Source organism: Argiope bruennichi, chromosome 11 (assembly GCF_947563725.1).
Source record: "Argiope bruennichi chromosome 11, qqArgBrue1.1, whole genome shotgun sequence".
NCBI classification, from domain to species: Eukaryota; Metazoa; Arthropoda; class Arachnida; order Araneae; family Araneidae; genus Argiope; species Argiope bruennichi.
In genome coordinates, this window is record NC_079161.1 from 99,090,558 (window position 1) to 99,111,362 (window position 20,805).

A 20,805-nucleotide genomic window follows, 5' to 3' on the forward strand; every position below is an offset into this window, starting at 1 on the left:
TTTTATGTTTTTTCTCTCTCTACCTTCATGAAAATGAACCCTAAGAAAAGATTTTCGGCTTCTGGATCAGATGCTCCAGGCCTCATTCTACGGAGGATTAAACATCCATTCTATATCTGGAATGATGTGCAGCCGCAGATCCACTTCAAATTGTGAGGCTCCTACCAAAGTAGCAGAAAACGATTCTCATAAATCAATTCGAATAATCAAAAATTATTCATATGCCAGTTCACTAAAATGTCTTTTGTATTGAATTTCTTTTGTTTCACACCTTCTTTTAAAACTGTTATTGATATTATTGTATACTCAGTAGCCTAGGTTTTATTGGGAAACATTTTGCTTACACAAAAATTAAATCAGTACTTCACTGACATAAGCCATAAGCGGAACTTTAACTGTTAATAATGTTAGAAGAAACTCAAGAGTTTAATTTTTCTATCGAAGTACTTGATTTACGTACCACCTCATAAGTCCCCTCTGTTTTTATACAAGTTATCTACTATTCAGGTACATTCATTACACACATAAACTAATTTTTGTTTTCATTACACATATAAATTATTTTAAACTATTATTGCTTTTGGCGATTAATGCTTGGCATGTGGTAAAAATTAAATTTGAGCTTCACATGCATTTCCATCGACCGATGGAAGAAAAAATTGATGCAAAACTGCACTTAAAAATCACAAAAATTTGTTATATTTAACACACTGCGTTTTTCAATTATTGTGTTAACATGTTTCTGAAAGCACAGACCGACAGACGATCAACCTCCTTTTTGGATTCAGCTCAAAATTTGGTACTGTCAATGTTAAAGATGTTTAAATAAACACAGATTTTCCATCCAAATTTTATCCATCTAGCTCTCTACATTCTGTAATTATCATGCTAATTTATATTCGGCTTCCTCAGAGCAGATTTTGCTCAACATCTGAAAAAAAAAAATCTATAAATTTGGTTTTAAATCAGCATACCAAATTTCAATTGTTTAGCTCAAAGCGCGTTTTAAGTTATCTACGTCACAGGCAGATGGGCATCTTCCCACAATGTGCCTTTCGAACACAGGGTGATTCTAAAAGGTGGAGATTCGTCAAAATCTCGAATTCCAATTTTTTGATTCATTATTGTCGGGGTTTCCGTACCTTATAAATTTCGAATAAAAAATATTACGCAAAAACCGATTACGTATTCGTAAATTACAACTCAAAGAATTTTATTAATGATATTAAAGTGTAAAGCAAATGCGCTAAGATCGCATTGTTGCCAAGTAAAATTCTTTGAGTTGTAATTTACGAATACGTAATCGCCTTCAGCTGAATGCCTACAAAGTGCAAATTGTGCAAGCTTTACACTTTAATATCATTAATAAAATTCTTTGAGATGTAATTTACGAATACGTAATCGGTTTTTGCGTAATATTTTTTATTCGAAAGTTATGAGGTACGGAAACCCCGACAATAATTAATGAACACCCTGTATTTTCTCTATATAAGAGATTATATTCACTCTATTTCTATACAAGAAAGTAAAAAATTATACATTTTTTTTCGGTGGGAGGGGGGGGGGAATCCACTTTAAACACAGGCGGATAAAGAAAACGCTTCGCACAAGATTTTTTTTTAAATGTATTAGGAATTATGTTTGTTTCCGAAATAAAATAATGCCCTTCTACTTCCCCCGTCTAATGTTCGTGTCACTTATGCTTTCTTGTGAATACGAAAACTCGTGAATGGAATGTCTTTGTCATATATCGTTTCATCTGTTTCTCATTTTAGCACGAAAACTGAAGATCTCTACGAAATTTCGATCGAATCAGGACGATGGGAAGTCTGCTCCCTTGCAAAAGGGAATGAGCTGCATGGATGAAATTTAGCGTACCGTTTTGTCTGTAGAAAAGTAGATTTCGATGTAAATTTTCAATCATTTGCTGAGTTGTCTATTCTTTTGAATGAAAAAACTGAAATCTTCCCAACCCCAGAAACTTAAAAGGATGAATGAAATGCTTTACAACCAAACTGTAGTTCAGGGGTGGGCATTACGACCGGTGGACCACCAAGACATTTTGGGGTGACCACCTTTATAAGACCAAAGACGCGCATACTTAAAGAAACATATTTATGGAACATTATATTCGCTTTATCTCTTGGGGAAAACGAAGTTTATCTCCTTCAAAATGGCATCATTTTAAAAGCACGTAGTTCAGAACGTAAGAATAACTTTTGGACATCATTTAATATCGTTCTTTGGTTCTACCTGCCTATGTGAATATTCATTTTCAACCATGAAAATAATTAAAGCAACATATCGCTCCCGTCTCACGGACGTCCACTTAAAAGCCAGGGCAAGATTAGCAGTTAATGATTATATACCGAGATAGTCTACATCATAGGTTCCCAAAGTGGTCCAGGTGAACCCCCAGGGGTCCATAGGAGACCACACGGGGGTCCACGTAGACGTGAGAAGAAAACAGGGGGTTCACAAGTTGGTAAGTGGGGGTCCACGAAAAATTTTCTGGTTTTCATAATAAAGAACAAAAATTTTGGCATGGATTTACCTATCAACGTAGGCAGATAGCATCATTCACTAGGTAGGTACTCAAAAATATTCGAGACTCAGTTCAAACACAGAATTGAACAGAACAAGAGATAATAGTACAAGTGTTTAATAATAGGACATAGTTTTATAATAATAGTTATTAATGATAGTTTTATAATAATAGTTTAATAAATAGGACACAAGAAAATGTGCTTCTTTTTTTTTTTCCTTCTTAACACTCCCAATTTAGGGTGATAATTTTTAGGAGTTTTGGGAATACAGTAGAAATGTAGCAGCAGGGGGTCTACCGAAAATAGTAAAACTTTGAAAATGGTCCACGAGAAAAAAAGTTTGGGAACCTCTGGTCTACATACTGTCCGTCAATCTTGAATAGGTTTTCTACTAACTACGATAACTAATGAAAATGATTTATTTTCTAATGTTTTTTGAATTGTTTGATATTAAATGCAGCATTTCATATTATTATATTTGTGTTTATTATTACTATATTTGTACTTATATAGGTAAAGTACATGCTCTGTATATATTGTTAAGTTATAATAAATATTGTAGACCCCTTTTTTCAGCTGATCACACCTACGCCACTGGGCGGACCGCAATACCTTGAAAGAAATTAGAAGTAGCCCATACCCGGGAAAAGTCTGCCCACCCCTGCTTGTAGATGGATTAAAATCAAATATTATACTCGTCACTTCGAAAAGCAGAAAAACACCAAAATTTCGTTCATTTGGCCTAACTAAAAACATTGTTGCACAAAAAAAAAAAAAAAAAAAAAAAAGGTTTTACATCATTTTAAAATTTAATAATGATCTATATACAGTGTATCCCAGTGGTTCTTAACCTTTTTAAGCCGCGACCCAAATTTGAGAAATATGTTCATGTCGCGACCCAAAAAAAAGTCAAATTTTTTTCATTGCTTTATTTTAGATCGTATTTTTAAAAAATCTTCAATCCTACGATGATGATTTTTTTAACTTACAAATTTTTTATTTATTTTTTTAATAATAAAGATAAACAAAAGTACTTTTCGATCCAAGAAAAATTTAATTAATAATCAAGTGTTTTTAATAATTTTTATTGACCAAATTAAAATATATTTATAACTTTTTGAAAATAATTGACATTTTAACTTATTCCTAAAAAAAAAAGAAATATCAATACATATGTTAAGTCTTATAAATTTTAAATGCAAGTCATACAGTTTTAATGAGAACCTTGTGCTTGAATACATTTTGAAAGATCTTTAAACCTCGGTTGAATGCTTGTCAAGGAGCACCTTATATCTATTTCAGGATTTAACTTGTTCCGGTAATTGTTTTTGATTACACACAGAGCCGAAAAACCAGCCTCACACATATATGTTGTTGCAAAGGGATCTTATATTTTTTTTGGATATTTTTTGATCTTGTTAATCACATTCCTTTTCGATTGTTGATATTTATTCAAGTCGTCATTTCTAAAATGTCTGAAATTTGGTGTATTACTAACTTTTTTGGTTCGAGTCAGCGCGACCCAAGAAATATGCTTCGCGACCCATAGGTTAAGAACTGCTGGTGTATCCCAAAAAAAACTGAAACACGTCTTAATTCTTTACCTAAATAGGTATATGGACGATGTAAATTGCAAAATAGTTCAAAATAAAGTACAGAATACGATTACGTTAGTAAAAAAAAATTTGCCGCTAATTTTTAAAAAGTGACACTTTTTAAATTTTTATGCGATCCATCTAAACAAATTTAGTCAATTAGAAAGTTTTTTCATTTCCATTTAAAATGATCATTAGGGGGGAAAAATCGCATAACTGTATCTTTAAAAACAAAATGAATTATGATAGAAAAAGAAGAAAAAAATTGACTTATGCCATTTTTCACATCACTTAATACGCTGTTTCTTCGGTGAAAATAGTGGCCATATACAATGTTGTTGTTGTGTGATGTTTAGTGGCGCAGGGGCCATATTTGGCCATGCTGCGCCAAGCAAATGGTAAAATACAAAAGCAGAAATAAAACATTCAAATATGGGGGTATGAGAGCGGCGACAGCTTCTCATGCTGAACCCCTTCGCTTGCCGTCGAGGGATGGAAGAATCGAGCAGACAGCAGAAGACAGAGGGGAGTGTAAACATAAAGGGAGTAAAGATCCCTGGGAACCTCGGGATTGGGACACCCGTACTCACCTATAGAGTCCCTGAGGGGAGTAGCCATATACAAATTCATGGAAATTTTTAGATTGTGGTGACGCTTTATAAGCCAGATAACAGCTACGAGACATGAGAAATTTCTTTTGTCTAGTGGTCTTGTTACTCGGCTACGAAACCAAAGGTTGCGAGTTCGATCCTCGCCTATCGCCAGTAGCAACATTGGTGAACCGATGACGTGATACGCAAAAAACCTTCATACAACTGTTGTAGCGCCCTCTACCAGAAATAAATAAAATCAAAGCTGATAAATAATCAGCCAATAAAAAAAAAATGAAGCTGATAAACAATCGGCCAATAAATAAAATGAAGCTGATAAATAATCAGCCAATTAAAAAAAAATGGATAAGGCGCAACAGCCAATATATCACCACTAATAACAGCAAAAACCGGGCAAAATATCGTTCGTCTCACCTCCGACGCACTGAAGGGGGAGTAATGTGGTGACGCTTTATAAGTCAGATAACAGCTACGAGACATGAGAAATTTCTTTTGTCTAGTGGTCTTGTTACTCGGCTACGAAACTAAAGGTTGCGAGTTCGATCCTCGCCTATCGCCAATAGCAACAAGATCATAAATGCAATACCGTGTGTCAAAAAAAAAAAAAAAAATCCCAAATGCCTTTAAATAATGCTTTAATAAACAGAGATTATTAGTTCCAAATCAATTACCTTACAAAGTAGTCTTTGTATTATCTTAAGACTCAAAAAATTGTAAAGAAATAATTTTCTTTAAATATAATTTTTTTCTTTAATTTAAGTAATATTTTAAATTCAATTTTATCCACAATGTTTATAAATGTTATGAAGGAATTCAAACTCATTCATCAAAATATTCAATCGCGTATTTTTATCAATCATTATCTTTGTAGTAAGAATTTCACTCCGCTTTTATTTCGTAATATGCACGCTTTTTAATTTGCAGAAAACTGATTCAATTGAATTCCTGTTTTTCAGTTGTATCAATTGACAAGATGAAATGTTTTTTAATGCATTCCATATTCATCATTTAACAACTTTAAAAAAAAAATCAATAATCTGGGCGAACAAGATGGTCGCCAAATGCGTCTTGAAATAAAATTAGCCTAAATTAATAAATTCAAACTAACAAGAAAGAAATCCACACAATGACAATTACAGGATAACTTAATATTTATTAAAATGCGGTTAACATCCCGTAACCAAAACATAGGAAAAGAAAAACATACTTAACAAAGATGCACATCAGCTTGTTCACCAAAAATAACATTCAATTACAATAATCATCTTATATATAAACAAAGAAAAAACAAAAAAACCCGGCATCTTCTTCAATGATATGCCAATTGGAGTAACCTTATTAGCGTATCATACTCGATATCAGGCTCTTGGGCCACTATATCGAATGAAATGGATTCGAAAAATTTGCATCCAGTAGATGCTGACGATAAAATGGAAGGAAAGTTTTGATTTATTCGTACCAATGTCGCCAATAATAAAAATGATAATACCAATTTAATGTCTCACAAATTTTTGTTTTTTCGTCTAAAATATTTTTTTTAGTAAATGTCAACTATATATTTCATTTTTGCACAAAAATGCAAACTTATTCCACTCAACATTTAAATCATAAAATTGTTCCTTTCTCTTTTGAACACTGGAAGGAGGATTCTGTTTAAGACATGAGTAGTTTAAATAAGAAATAAGAAAGTGAAATTACAACTGCAGTACTTCTAAAGCTAGAATACAAATTAAATAATTCGTTTACTGACTAACGTTATTTTAAGAGTGCTTGCCATTATATTGGGACACTTGCCATGATATTCATACACACACAAAGTAGCACAAATATAAAACTATTAAAATAATGTCTTTAAAGCCACGTCACAATTTGATGTTCAAAAAATATTTTCTTGAGGGTTATGAACATTAACTGAAAGAAAATTGAACCAATGTTCTTGCAAATCAGCTCATCGCCAGAGTATATACTGCATATCAGTGATATAAAAGTTACACAAATGTAGAAAGAAACATTTATAAAAACTACAGCATAAATGGTAATTACACAAGATAATTTTAAAGAAATATAAATTCTATTGAACTTAGTTACATAAATTTCGCATTCATTTTTTCCAAAAATGACATTTTAAACATATTAACATAAATAAAATATATTTAAGTAATACTTACCTTTCAATAATTTGTTCAAACATAGTAATGAAAAATTCAAATAACTTAGATAACTTTCACTACACATTAATTTTTTTCATGCATTCATTGATGTTTCCTTTATTATTAAAAGAGACATCAAGAAATGCAAACAAATATATAACCGAGTAACTCCAATCAGAAATAAGAACACACTCAAAAGGTTTGCACTAAACATAACATTATTTATGAGTCCCTATTTCAATATTTTGGAATTGGAATTTAACATTAAAATTCTAAGTGACTAAGTTGTAAGTTTTCAAATCAAATTAAATCAAAATGTATAGTGAAATTATCAATTAATTGATAAAAGTATTTTAGTATTTAATTCCTAAAACTTTTTGAAAATGGTGGCAACAAAGCTAAGAATAAAAAAATAGCTGATTCAAGACAAAAACATATTAGAATGAATAATGCACAATCAAAATCAAAATAAATGTCCAGAGAGATCAGTTAATTTAATTTCTTTTAAATTAGTCAGTAGAAATATCACAACAGATTTTACTATCTTTCTTGGAAAATGTAGGCAGCAATTGTAGAATACCTCATCACTTCTTTCTTTATCAATAAAATGATTCTGAAATAATGATTTTACAAAGAGTTCTTTCAATACATTAATACATAACAAAACAAGAATGTTCATTCACGTGTTTCTATAATACAAGAAAGAATTTACAATCACAGCCATTTCAAAATAAACAAATAATCAAAACATTCATACTGACGCATAATTATGATTCTGAGAACTCTATGCAGCAAACTATTTATAAGGAATTAATCTCATCTGGTTATTTTCAAGAATCTTAAAGACTTTGCTAAACACTACAATCGTTGATTTGCAGTTAAACTAAATCAAAAAATTTCCAATCTATTTCTTTCCCTGTTGTTTAAACCATTCTGGAGTTAATGATTTTGCAGATGTTTGTTGCAGTGCAAGCTTTGGGTTGAAATTCAGGAGAATTCATTAAAGAGTCCTTGTGATAAGAAGGAACTCGATTCCAGAATTCTTTTAAAAGGTTCAGATAATCAATATCTTCAAAGTGATGTTTAATTATAAATTTGAGAATGTCATTTAGCAAATCATGAATCCCAAATTGGTCTACATTAATTAGTAGATATTCTGACATATCCAAAAATAAACTTTGCAGAGGCCAGTTCAAAAAGCATCTAAGAATATTACGGCATTGGAAACTTGACAATTGTTCATAACCATTTTGGCATAATTCTCCGACACAAAACTGTACTAAATCTAGATTCTTCCACTGTTTAGAAAGAACATCATTCAAAAAAGCTTTTTTCTTATCTTTACTATCACATTTATTGTAAAAATAATGCAAAGCTGATAAATTAGTTATATATAAGGCATCAGGAAAGACAGACCTTTTGAAATGAAGGCCATCTAAATGAGTTGTCCAATAATTAAGCAAAGATCCACTATGGCACTTTGAAATCAGATGGGCTTTGTATGAATCATAAATATTGTCCCAAAGAGAAGATAAATGGCTTTCCATACAGTACCAACAAGCCAAGGAGAAACGGGTTGCGACATTTAATTTTCTGTGATTAAACAGATTCTCTGCTGTACTCTCTCTATGTATAGTGCCCACAGATTTCCAGCAAAAGTAAACTTGTGCATCAAAATTTTCAGGTAATATTTCAGAATGGTCTTCTTCCCATTTTTCAATCTCTAGGATAACATGCGAGATAAAATCTAAAATTTTCTTTTCAAAAGATGGCGCTAAATTCAATGGAGAGATCATACTGCACACTTTGTTTTTGATTTGCTGCAATACAGCTGCAGTAACATCACGATGAGGTAATGGATAATTTAATGTATATTTGGGATACCTTGATCTATCTAACATTGACAAATAGTTACCATCTAAGGCAACGGATGGTGCACAATCAGATTTGTAAGAATCGCATCTTCTGTTCTTTTCTAATATTGCTTTAATGTCATGGTTGTTACATAGCATCACAGTAATCTTTGCAACGGTTAAGTGTTGAAGGGAAGGCATGAAAAGGGGATTCATTTCCATTTGCATGCAAGTTAAGTCCTTGAAATTTGAAGTGGCACAAGGAGAAAGGATAAATAATTTAGGAATTGAAACACACCCAAAGTTGCCTCCGTTTGGTTCTGATGATTCAGGAATCTGAAACAAACCACAAAATGCAGAAAATTATAAAAATAATTTAAAATATTTCAGTAAGCTAATTAAATAGAAGTCATAAACTAAATTACTTCAATATAAAATGAGTCATAAATGATAAACAGCATTAATTCATAATTTCAAAAAAATATAAAACAACTAATGTTATTTTTCAAGATTCAATTAAAGTGAAGTAAAAAAAAATATTGCTAATTTATAACTACAGAATTGATTTGAAAAGATTTCCATGATTTTTCATATAATACAGACACTTTTATCAAAGCAGATTTTCACTTAGTGTTGCATATTTAATTTAGTCTTTAGACAATTTTAATTAATCTGTAACACTTTAGGATATTTTTTTAACTACTACCTGTAAAAAAAAAATGTCAATTTAAATGGCCTAAAAAATATTTTTTACTTATTTTTTGTGGGGGTCTAATGAAATTATATTTTCTAAATATTAAAGTAAAAAGAAGGAAATAATATATTTTAGAGAACATTTAGAACTATGTCATCAAAATCTGTGATTCAGCCTTGGAAAAAAAAATTAGTTTGCATCCAAAAACAATGATTTAACCCTTTCTAGGGCCATGGGAAGCATGCTTCCAACCAAATTTATTAATCTTTGTATGAAATTATGTAGGTTGGCATAAGTTCTGACATTTTTTTTTTTTTTTTTTTTTTTTTTTTTTTTTTTTTTTGTAAGTCAGAAACTTAGATGCTTCAGTTCTTTATCTCAGACAAAATGACACGTCTTGATTTGTTACTTAATTATTAACTAACCAAATTAATTAATCAAATTAAATTTATCTAATAAACTAAATGAATCCTTTTTCTTATTCTAATTTCAAGCCTAAAAATATTTTAACATAATATGACTAGAAAAAAATGGCCCTTTAAAGGGTTAGTTGACATCAGTTTACTAATTCATTTTTTCAGTTTAATTTTAGGAAAAAAATTATTCTAATTTTATAATTTGCTTCATTAGTTTTATTATGTTAAATTCTAAAAAAAATTCTTTTATTGAGATAAAAGATGCATGTATATTACCAATAATTAATCACCAAAGTCTATATGTAAATAGACTGTTTCATAATTAATGTTCACCAATAGAATGTGGTTAATTTTAAAGTTAACTAATGTCAAATAGTTAATACACTAGTATACCAAATACAATGATAAATATAAGGCTAATTTTTAATATAGATATAAAATCTTACAAGACTCGGGAAATATATAAAATAAAATCGGGATAATAAATAAAGATTTCAACCGGTTACCATATTGATTACAGATAAAAAAAATGCTTTTATAAATTAAATTAACAAAAGAATTACTACAGAAAATTACCAAAATTAAAAAATAATGCAATTTAAAAAAAATGTATAAATGCAATTTTCTTTTGAATATTTAATTAAAATTTTTAAAAACATATTTTAAAAAAGCCTTTTTTTTTAAAAATTTCTGTCGAGTAATCAACAGAATTGAGGCAATGTCCAATACATATGGTACTCTTATTGTGTCATTTGAAGAATTACTCCATAATACCAACCGATAAGAATCAGAGAAATTAGATCTTTCACTTATCTTCATCAACTTCAAGAAACTTCATCACACAAGTCTATTTTTAAGTAGGATCATTTTTGGGTATATGCCAAATTTTAATGCAATTTTACAATAACCCAAATACATTATTATGCTTATAATTTTAGATCATATTAATCATTTTTTTTTTAATTTCTACTTTCTACCTACAGAACAATTAGTAGGGATCACTTTTACTGCAATATAAATCATCTTTAAAATTTAAATAATAAATTTAAAAACTTGAAATTTAAAGAATAAATTAAATAATCTTTTTTCTGGATATATAGCAAATATTTAAATAGCTAAATTTTTTTTCTTAAGTCATATTCTTATTAGAGAAGTTTGTAAAAAAAATGTTCAGCTTATAACTTCACACGAAATAGAATACGTTTACAAATATTTTTGTTTTGGTTGTAGACAACATTCATTGACCACCTAAAATATTAAAAAGATTTTATAAAACACTGTACGCTATTAGCACAAGATATTGTATTGTATCTCCATAAGGTTGTTTGATGTTCTGAATGAAGGACAATATCATGAGGATATCATAACAATGCAATAGGCCATTTAATACTGGATATTTATAAGAAGAAAATAAATACAATGAAGTACTCACAGCAAAATGGCCTTTCCAAGATCGAAGATATTTCTACAGCAGTTTCTATGAACTTAGTTTCCTAAAAAAAGATTTGTAAATATTTTCCTCAATCTTTAATAGAAATATTCAAATTTATAATGAACTAATTATATGCTATATCTGTCTTGCAATCCTTTTTTTCATGCAAGAACATATTATGAAAATAACAGATGCAGGTTTTATTTATCAACAGATATGCAATGTTTTGAAATTAGTATTTTTTTTTTATCCCAAAATGATCTCATATGTTAAAAGTGCGTGCAACTATATGAAAAAAATAGATTACAAAAATTTTACATTTCTGATTTTAACCTTTGAACATATGGCCTTTGAACTTTTTTTTTTTAATTGACACTTTTTTTCACTAAAGCATTCATCACATTTTTCATTCACTTAGCATTAAAATTTCATAAATAATATAAAGCATTTAAAAAAGATTCGTGCTATACAACAATGAAGTAAAACAATGTTTCGATTAAATTTCAGTCAAATTAAGAATGTAATATTCTTCGAAACAATACGACTTAACATTTCGTTAACAATATGCATTATTCAAAATCAAATAAAATAGTCTCATTTCATTAATAATGAATTGCTTCTTACAATTAAAAGGAAAAAAAAAAACTGTAGCTTAAACGAAATCTTACAAATAAGTTGAAATGCTTATAATCCCCATAATGAGAATAAATCAATTAATTCTAAAACACAAAAGTTTGAGTACACACATATTAAATTCAAATTAAATCTTGCCTAAACACTTACCAAGGAAGGAAGGAATGAAGGTGTGTTCTCTGGCGTATGCTCCAGAATCGAAGTTCTTAGCTTTTGCCGGGGTAACAATAATCGAAATTCAAAAACACTTACCAGATTCAAAACGGAAATTACACAATAATAAAACTAATTCACTGATACCAAATAAACTGACGAAATAATGCGAATTTCGATGAAAAGTCATTCGAATGTTCAAGTAAAGTTAATTCACTCTCATACAACTTGTTTCTACGCATTCCCCAGTAAACCCATAACGACAGAAGCGGTTAGCGAGAGAACGATCATGCATTGTTAACGGACTTCAAAATTTTCTGAGCTAGAATGAGTATTCTTGCGCATGCTTACATTTAACTGGAGGAAACGAGGGCTAAGCTTTGATATACCTGGTTGGCAATTTTTCGGTGGCGCTTTTATTACCGTTACGCTATTGCTGCCGTTCGCGCCACATTCAGCCATTTCACTAAAATTTGGCGATAAACTTTTTTTTTTTTTTTTTGGCGAAAATGTTTGTATATCAAAGCTGTTCCGAAACGTATAACATTCGTCCAGTTGCGTAGCAAGAAATAGAAAATATAAATAATTCTAGTTAAAGCTATGATCATAGGGAAGGGTTTTCTTCTTTTTTGCATTTGGGAATGGAAGATTTTAGGAAATTTACCATAGGATTTTCTGTTTACTAAAAGAAAAAACTTGAACATTTAGGACGTACTAAATTCTTTTTTGGTTGCGATTATTCGTATGAAACACAGTGTTTATTTTGTTTGATGCTGCTTGAGTTGCTTTTATAATTTCTTTCAGAAATATACTAGTATTGTGTGATGTTTGGATTCTGATCATTTCCCTGTTATCTTCCCCTGATAAATTCGTGATAATTCAACGTAAAAAAAAACGTTATTCAACATCAAATTACGTTTAAAAACGTAATTTGGCTGATTAGCAAGTTTGTAGGAACAGGTTGTGAGTAACGCAACTCATCATCGCAAGTTATTGTGGTTCACACGTAACTAAATATTATAAATAATTATTAATGTTTTATATTTGTTTAATTGTTATAATTGTTCATGTTTGTTTTTGAAGTAATTGCAGCAAATATATTTTATATATTATTTTGTGTTAAATGAAACTATTTTTCTGCTGTTGCATGTTTGTTTTTGAAGTAATTGCAGCAAATATATTTTATACTAGCCACCTTTGCCGATCAGCTGGTTCGCCAATCTTAAAGTTCGTTAAAATTTTAATAATTAAATATTTTATGCAATTCCTACTTTAATAGCTTCTTCATCAAAATATTTTAAAACTTCAAATTTTGATTGTCATATAATTCATTCATAATATTATAAAGGCCTTCAGTTATAACGTAATATGTATTATCTCTCTAAGTTTCTGTTAGCTCCCGTAGAATTTATGCTTTAAATTAAAATGGAAAGGATGAATCTGCAATTAACATAATAATATTTTTTACTGATACAAAGCATTTTTTTATAATATGAGTACTGAAAACAGAGTTACTGAGCATTTAAACTTTATGGACACTAAAGAATATATATCTTAATTTATGTAATATCTCAAGAATTTGTCAACAAACTTTTCTCATATTCATCATGAGCAGATCGATTAATTAACAATGTTTAATTTTAAATGCATCAGACACTAAGAAAATAAACAGAATCGTTTAAAATAATCAGTCGAAAGCAGGTTAAAATAAACTACTTAAAAAGCGATATACTTAAAACTATAAGCATATACAAAAAATATATAACTAACATAAATACAATTTAATTACAAAAGCACACAACTAACCTAAAAATAATTTAAATCAAGTCCAAATCCGTTATCAACAATCAGAAAACAATGCGCATGCATGAATTTTCAACGCCAGTTACGGTAACACAAATGCGTGAATTTTTCTACGCCAGTTGGGGTAACGCTATGCGGATTAGAATTTTTTAATTTCCTTTATTCTGTTTTATTTTAATTCAAAAGTACTTCAGAAGTGAACAAATCAGAGTTAAATATAAGAGCAGCGAAGCAAGAATTAAGACACAAATGAATCAATCACATACCTGTTTAGCTGGAGACAGCAGGAAGAGAAAGTAATTTTATTTAGTGAGCACACCTATATATAGCATACAGAATTGCTCATGCTGCCATCTATTGGCACATTGTATAATTAAAAACTAACATTTTAACACTCCCACTTTAGTTTTAAATTATACACACAATATACAGAGCAAACCAGAAACTTGATTAATATGCACATAAATTAACAAACAGATATCTAAATCATGTTTACAAAACACATATAAAAAAAACTTGGTTATAAACATAAAATAATCTAACACTTATATCCACCACAGTTCTAAAATAATCACATATCAGCTTGCATCAGTTATAGTGTCAAACCCACTGATTGAGCACACAGCTCGTGTTTTGCTCGTGGCACAGTTTTTGTTAAAAAATCTGCTATCATCTTAGCAGTTGGCATTCGTTCCACAGTAATCTGACCACTCTTTATCACTTCCCGCACAAAGTGATGTTGGATATCAATATGTTTGCTCCGTGTATGGTACATATTATTTTTACTTAGGTTGATGGCACCATTGTTATCACAATACACAGTTATTCCATTAACGTGTGCAATTCCCAAGTCAGTCACAATTTTTCCGAGCCATATAGCTTCCTTGGCAGCAGCAGACAGAGCCATGTATTCGGCTTCTGTTGTACTTGTTGCAACTGTGGGTTGTCTTTTACTAGACCATGACACAGCTCCACCACCTATCATGAAAACATACCCACTAGTAGATCTTCTATCTGCTACGTCACCTCCATAATTGGAGTCACAGTATCCGATAACGTTATCACCATGGTCTTTAGTATAGCTGAGCGTGGCTCCTGTGGTCCCTCTAAGGTATCTCATGATACGCTTTATAGCAGTCCAGTGTGTTTTGCTAGCACTGTTGCAAAATTGGCACATTAAATTCACTACAAAACTTATATCTGGCCGAGTTGCCTGAGCAGCATAAAGGAGACTTCCAACTGCCGCTTGAAATGGAATTTTCCTCATATCCACATTACTATTTGTAAATTTATTTAATGAACTGTTACAGTCCAGAGGTGTTGCGACAGGATGTGATTCATGCATGCAGTACTTGCGAAGCATACTCTCTAAATACTGAGTTTGATTCAGGCTAATAGACCCATTTTTCCTATTACGTTCAATTTTAATTCCTAAGCAATAATTTGCAGTACCTAAATCTTTCATTTCAAATCTCCTTTTAAATCTCTTTTAATGAAGGCACAACTATCAAAAGGACTTTGTCTCAATCTCATTTCAACCAAACCCTTTTCCAAAGTTTTATACCAAAGCCTGCCACTTTGTTTTAAGCCATCTAATGCTTTATTTAATTTTAGAACCTTCTTTTCATGATTTCTTCCATAGTATTCATTAAAACACTCCGGTATTTTCATATAAATTTCCTCGTCTAAGATTTCTTGCACAAAAGCCATAACTGCATCCATTTGATCAATTTCCCAATCATAAATAGCTCATATGCAAACAAAACTCTTAATGTAACATAACGAACAACTGGTGAGAATGTTTCATTATAATCTATCCCCTCATTCTGTGAAAAGCCCTTAGCTACCAACCGACTTTTATACCTTTCAATCTCGCCCTTGGAGTTTTTCTTAATTTTAAACACCCATTTACAGTTTACAATGTTTTTATTATTAGGTTGGTCTACAATTTCCCACGTTTTATTTTTGATATGACCCAATATAGTTTCAGTTATAGAGTCTCTCCAATGATTCCCATCAGGACCATTCAATGCCTCTTCAATTGTTTTAGGTTCTAGACAACAACCATTTATCATTGCTGCCAAAGCTTTTACATAACACATACGATTTAAATTGGGCATTTGCAAATCTGGCATACCATTCATATCAAAATCCTGATAACGATTTGGAATTTTTGTCTCTCTGTATGGACGAGTCAATACAGGCAGAGAATCATCAACTGAATTGTCTATATTTGTGTTATTATCAATAGCATCATCACTATGAGAAATAACATTATCTGGCAAATCAGTTTCAGCATTATCATTTCTTAACCTTTCTGTTTCATTATTGGAATCATTATTAGTCTCATTGTCTGAAGAATTAGATATACTCCCACTGAATAAAGAGTCATCATAAAATTTAGGCTTACCATCATTCATTAGATTATACATTTGATTTTCTAAAAAATGTACATCTCGCGCATTTATTATTTCATTAGTTACAGGATCTATCAAACGATAACCTTTCCTGTCTTGGCAATACCCTATAAACATCATTTCCCTTGCCTTAGAATCCCATTTTGTTCGATTTTCTTTAGGGATATGAACAAATGCACGACACCCAAAAACTCTTAAGTACTCCAAGTTTGGTTTATCTCCACTCCATTTTTCATAAGAAGTCATACCTGTAACTGCCACTGTAGGGGAAACATTTTTACAATGATTAGCAGTTTGAACAGCTTCTGCCCAATATTTTATCAAGATGAGCATCAGTTAACATGGATCTTGCACGTTCTACAAGAGTTCTATTATTCCTCTCAGCTACCCCCATTTTCTCAGGTGTATATGGAATAGATTTTTGATGCTGAATCCCTTTCAATTCTAGATATTTCATCATCTCATTGTCTGAAGAATGAGATTATTTATTGTTTTTTTTATTTATTTATGTATTCTGTTCCATTATCTGAACGCAATACCTTAATTGACCTGCCAGTTTGTTTCTCAACATGTGACTGAAATATCCTAAATTTCTCAAACACTTCCGATTTATGTTTTAAAAAATAGACAAAAGTCATTCGTGACAAGTCATCAATGAAAGAAACAAAATATTGAGAGCCACCAATTGATGCGACATTCATTGGCCCACATACATCTGTATGCACAATACCCAATATCTCTTTGGCACGTTTAGTCTTTCCCTTAGAAAACGGCTGCTTATGCATCTTGCCCTTAATACAGGAAGTACAATCAGGCAATTCTCCATTAAAAGTAAAGCCTTCGACCATATCCTTCAGCTTTGTCATTCCCGCTTTACTTAAGTGACCTACTCTTTTATGCAATAAATCATTTGAAATATTGTGAGTTATCAAGGCCCACTCACTACTTATATCTAGTGAATATAAATTGTCACCGACACCTGTCCCACTAGCAACTAAATGCTTGTTTTTATAGACCAAACACCTTTCTCCAGTAAACGTGCTAACCATTCCAAAAGTTTTATTTAAATACTTAATAGACAATAAATTAGCTGTTAATTTGGGTACATGCAAGACATTACTAAAAGTTACATGCACTTTCTCTCCATTTCGAGGCAAGAGGAAAGTTACATTACCAACGCCCTCAACTTCTATCACTGAACTCCCAGTTTTAATTAATTTTACGTTAGGCTTAGTATAGTCATCAATTAATTCCTTGTGTGGAGTCATGTGATACGAAGCACAAGTATCCATAAACCAAACATTAGTATTTGGATTAGAGCAGCTAACATACACATCTGCCATGCAAGCTTCCTCCCTCTTTGGTTGTTTTGTCTTAAAATCTTTTCTTTTCTCAGATTTCCTTTCATTATATGTAGCCTTAGAACAATCTGAGCTTTTGTGCCCATATAGGTGACATTTAAAACATTTACCCTTAAAAAATTTCTTATACTTTTCATTAACAAAAGCCTTTTCCCTATTAGCTTCTACTTGGGGCTTTACATCTTCAGCTAATAATCTATTAAAGACGACGGCGTTAGTAAAGTTTACATTTATTCTTCCCAAAAGGTAGACGTACAAGCATATAAGTAATTTTAGAATAACAATAAAACAAGGTGATGCCACTCAAGCTAAAGTAATTATACAAAATTGTTTGCTTGCTTGCTTGCCGCAACATCTTCCCCACCCTGGTCAACCTCCAGAGGTATGACCAGTTGAATTGGACGGGTAATCTCCTTTCCTTTGACACGAAGGATGCAGGTTCGAATTCTTCCGTCCCGGCCATCGATTAATTTCACCACGAGAGCTTTCTTCCACATTTGTCGTGGTCGCAGATCTTCTTGTAAAATATCGTTTTCGTATTCTTCATCAGAAAGTAAATTGTGTATTTCATTATCCGTTATTTTCATTTCATTTAAGGTAGTAGTTAAACGATTACAAGTATATTCCACATCTTCAATTGAAGAATCATCTTTTATGTTACTTATTTCAACAGAAAAACGAGTAATATTACCGCGAATAGTTTTCCGTTTTCGCTTGAGTTGCGCCATTTTGTTTGCAGTTTCATCCGGCGTCGCCATTGCAGTAATCCGAAGTATAACACAAAAAAATTCAGTAAGAAAGTAAACTTGCCGATATTTCGTAAAAGCAGGAAGTATAAATTCACGGTCCTGATTCAAATAGAGTTTTCGGCACCATATATTAAAGACGACGGCGTTAGTAAAGTTTACATTTATTCTTCCCAAAAGGTAGACGTACAAGCATATAAGTAATTTTAGAATAACAATAAAACAAGGTGATGCCACTCAAGCTAAAGTAATTATACAAAATTGTTTGCTTGCTTGCTTGCCGCAACATAATCTATTTCTTACATTATCCACAGTAATTTCCTCACCACAATTCTTTAATGCCATAATGAGTGTCTCAAATCTATCAGGTAAGTTTGCATATAATATAATATAATAGTCCTTTTAGGCTGCTTGAGTTAAAAAAAAGCTTTGTCTCACACCCATGATACTACCCCAGGTCCTGATGGAATCACTTATAATATGCTTCGCCATCTGGATGAAGTCTCACTGTTCAATTTGTTAAATCTGTTTAACAGAATATGGATTGAACAAAAGTTTCCATCAAGATGGCACGAGGCTATAGTGATTCCAATTCTTAAACCCGGAAAAGATCCTGCCAACCCTCTGAATTATAGGCCAATCGCTCTGACTAGTTGTATGTGCAAAACTCTCGAGCGTATGGTCAATGCCCGACTAATGTTTGAATTGGAGAAACATGGATATATTTCGCCGTTACAGAGTGGCTTCCGACGAGGACGCTCAACTTTTGATAACATCGTCCTTCTGGAAACAGAAATTCGAAATGCCTTTGTTCGCAGGAACCACCTTGTGTCTATCTTTTTCGACATTGAAAAGGCCTATGACCGAACGTGGCGTTATGGTATTCTTCATAAACTTTTTAATTTGGATTTTAGAGGAAATCTTCCAATTTTTATTCGGAACTTTTTAACATCTCGAATTTTTCGTGTACGTGTCGGTAAATTTTATTCTGGACCTTTTATACAAGCGGAAGGAGTACCTCAAGGAAGTGTCCTCAGCGTCACACTATTCATCACTCATTTCAGTGAAATTATTTGTCAGCTTCCTCCATCTGTTCAAGGGACGCTTTATGTGGACGATCTGCAGATTTCAGCTCAAGGCTGTAATATGCGTTTATTGAACGGCAGTTGCAGAATGCCGTGAACAAATTAGTTTCCTGGTGTGAAAAGAACGGGCACACTCTTTCTCCAGAAAAGAGTCGTTGTGTACATTTCTGCCGGAAGCGAAACATGCATCCAGACCCTGTAATTAATATTCGAGGAAACACCATTCCCGTTGTTGATGATGTGCGATTTTTGAGAATAATTTTTGATAGGAAGCTCACTTTCCTTCCACATGTTCTTCATATTCGGAAGAAGTGTGAAAAATCCTTGAATATCCTAAAAGTTTTGTCTAATACTTCTTGGGGTGCTGATCGCCCATCCCTTCTCCGAATTTATCAGGCCGTCATTTTATCCCGCATTGATTACGGGTGCATGGTGTATGGTTCTGCACGCCCTTCTGTTTTGCTCAGGCTTGATACGGTGCATCATTCTGCACTGAGAATTTGCTCTGGGGCTTTCCGCACATCACCCATAGAAAGCTTGTATGCTATCTGCAATCAAATGCCTCTAGGTCTGCGACGTCAGAAATTAACAGCACAATATTATTTCCGAATACAATCGGTTCCGAAACATCCTGTTAGTCATTTGTCTCTCCCGAGTGGTCTTCGGAGACTATATGATGCACGGCTCTCTCACATTCTTCCGTTTAGTGAGAGAGTAAAAATTCTACTGAATGATTCGGGACTTACCGATACTACAATTCAACCTATTAATTTCTTTTCTTTCCCACCTTGGGATACTCCAAATTTCTCATTTTTGAACCCATTTACGGGATTTGACAAATCCGCAACAGCCCCTATTATCTTTCAGAAGCTTTTTAAAGATCATCGCAGCCAGTATTATTCGTACACAGAAGTATTTACTGATGGGTCAAAATCTAATAGTCATGTTGGTAGTGGTGTTGTTTTACCTACTCAGACATACAGCTATAATTTACCCACATCATTCTCTGTTTTGACTGCTGAATTGGTTGCAATAATATATGCCCTTGAAGTGATTTCAACTTCTTGTACACGCACCTTTTGCATCTATACTGACAGCAAGAGTGCTTTGGAATCTCTTTCCAATTTTAGTTATTTAATGCATCCGGTTGCTTTGGAAATCCTGGTTTTTCTTCAATCCCTTGAAAACAAAGGGTTCGAAATTCTATTCTGCTGGGTTCCGAGCCATGTCGGAATACCGGGAAATGAGAGGGCTGATGCTGCAGCAAAAGCGGCAAGCTCTCTTCTTCACCGAGAACTTCCACATAGCGA

The 20,805-nt window shown here is 32.0% G+C and overlaps 2 protein-coding genes across 2 annotated transcripts; both read right to left on the reverse strand.

The window, feature by feature from the left end:
* Positions 1-5,922: 5,922 nt before the first annotated feature.
* On the reverse strand, positions 5,923-12,315 carry LOC129957179 (uncharacterized). Its single transcript, XM_056069372.1, has 3 exons — positions 12,081-12,315; positions 11,298-11,358; positions 5,923-9,091 (listed from the first exon to the last, which is right to left on the reverse strand). Exon 3 carries the CDS (start codon positions 8,981-8,983, stop codon positions 7,826-7,828), a length of 1,158 nt encoding a protein of 385 aa, XP_055925347.1. The 5' UTR covers positions 8,984-9,091; positions 11,298-11,358; positions 12,081-12,315; the 3' UTR covers positions 5,923-7,825.
* Positions 12,316-14,478: 2,163 nt separating this feature from the next.
* Positions 14,479-15,249, reverse strand: LOC129956807 (uncharacterized). Its single transcript, XM_056068754.1, has one exon. The coding sequence runs from the start codon at positions 15,247-15,249 to the stop codon at positions 14,479-14,481; it is 771 nt and encodes a 256-aa protein (XP_055924729.1).
* Between the last annotated feature and the right edge of the window lie 5,556 nt (positions 15,250-20,805).

Coding starts and splice junctions, on each gene's coding strand:
- LOC129956807 (XM_056068754.1), bottom strand. CDS start 15,249: ATGCTTCGCAAGTACTGCATGCATGAATCACATCCTGTCGCAACACCT.
- LOC129957179 (XM_056069372.1), bottom strand. CDS start 8,983: ATGCAAATGGAAATGAATCCCCTTTTCATGCCTTCCCTTCAACACTTA.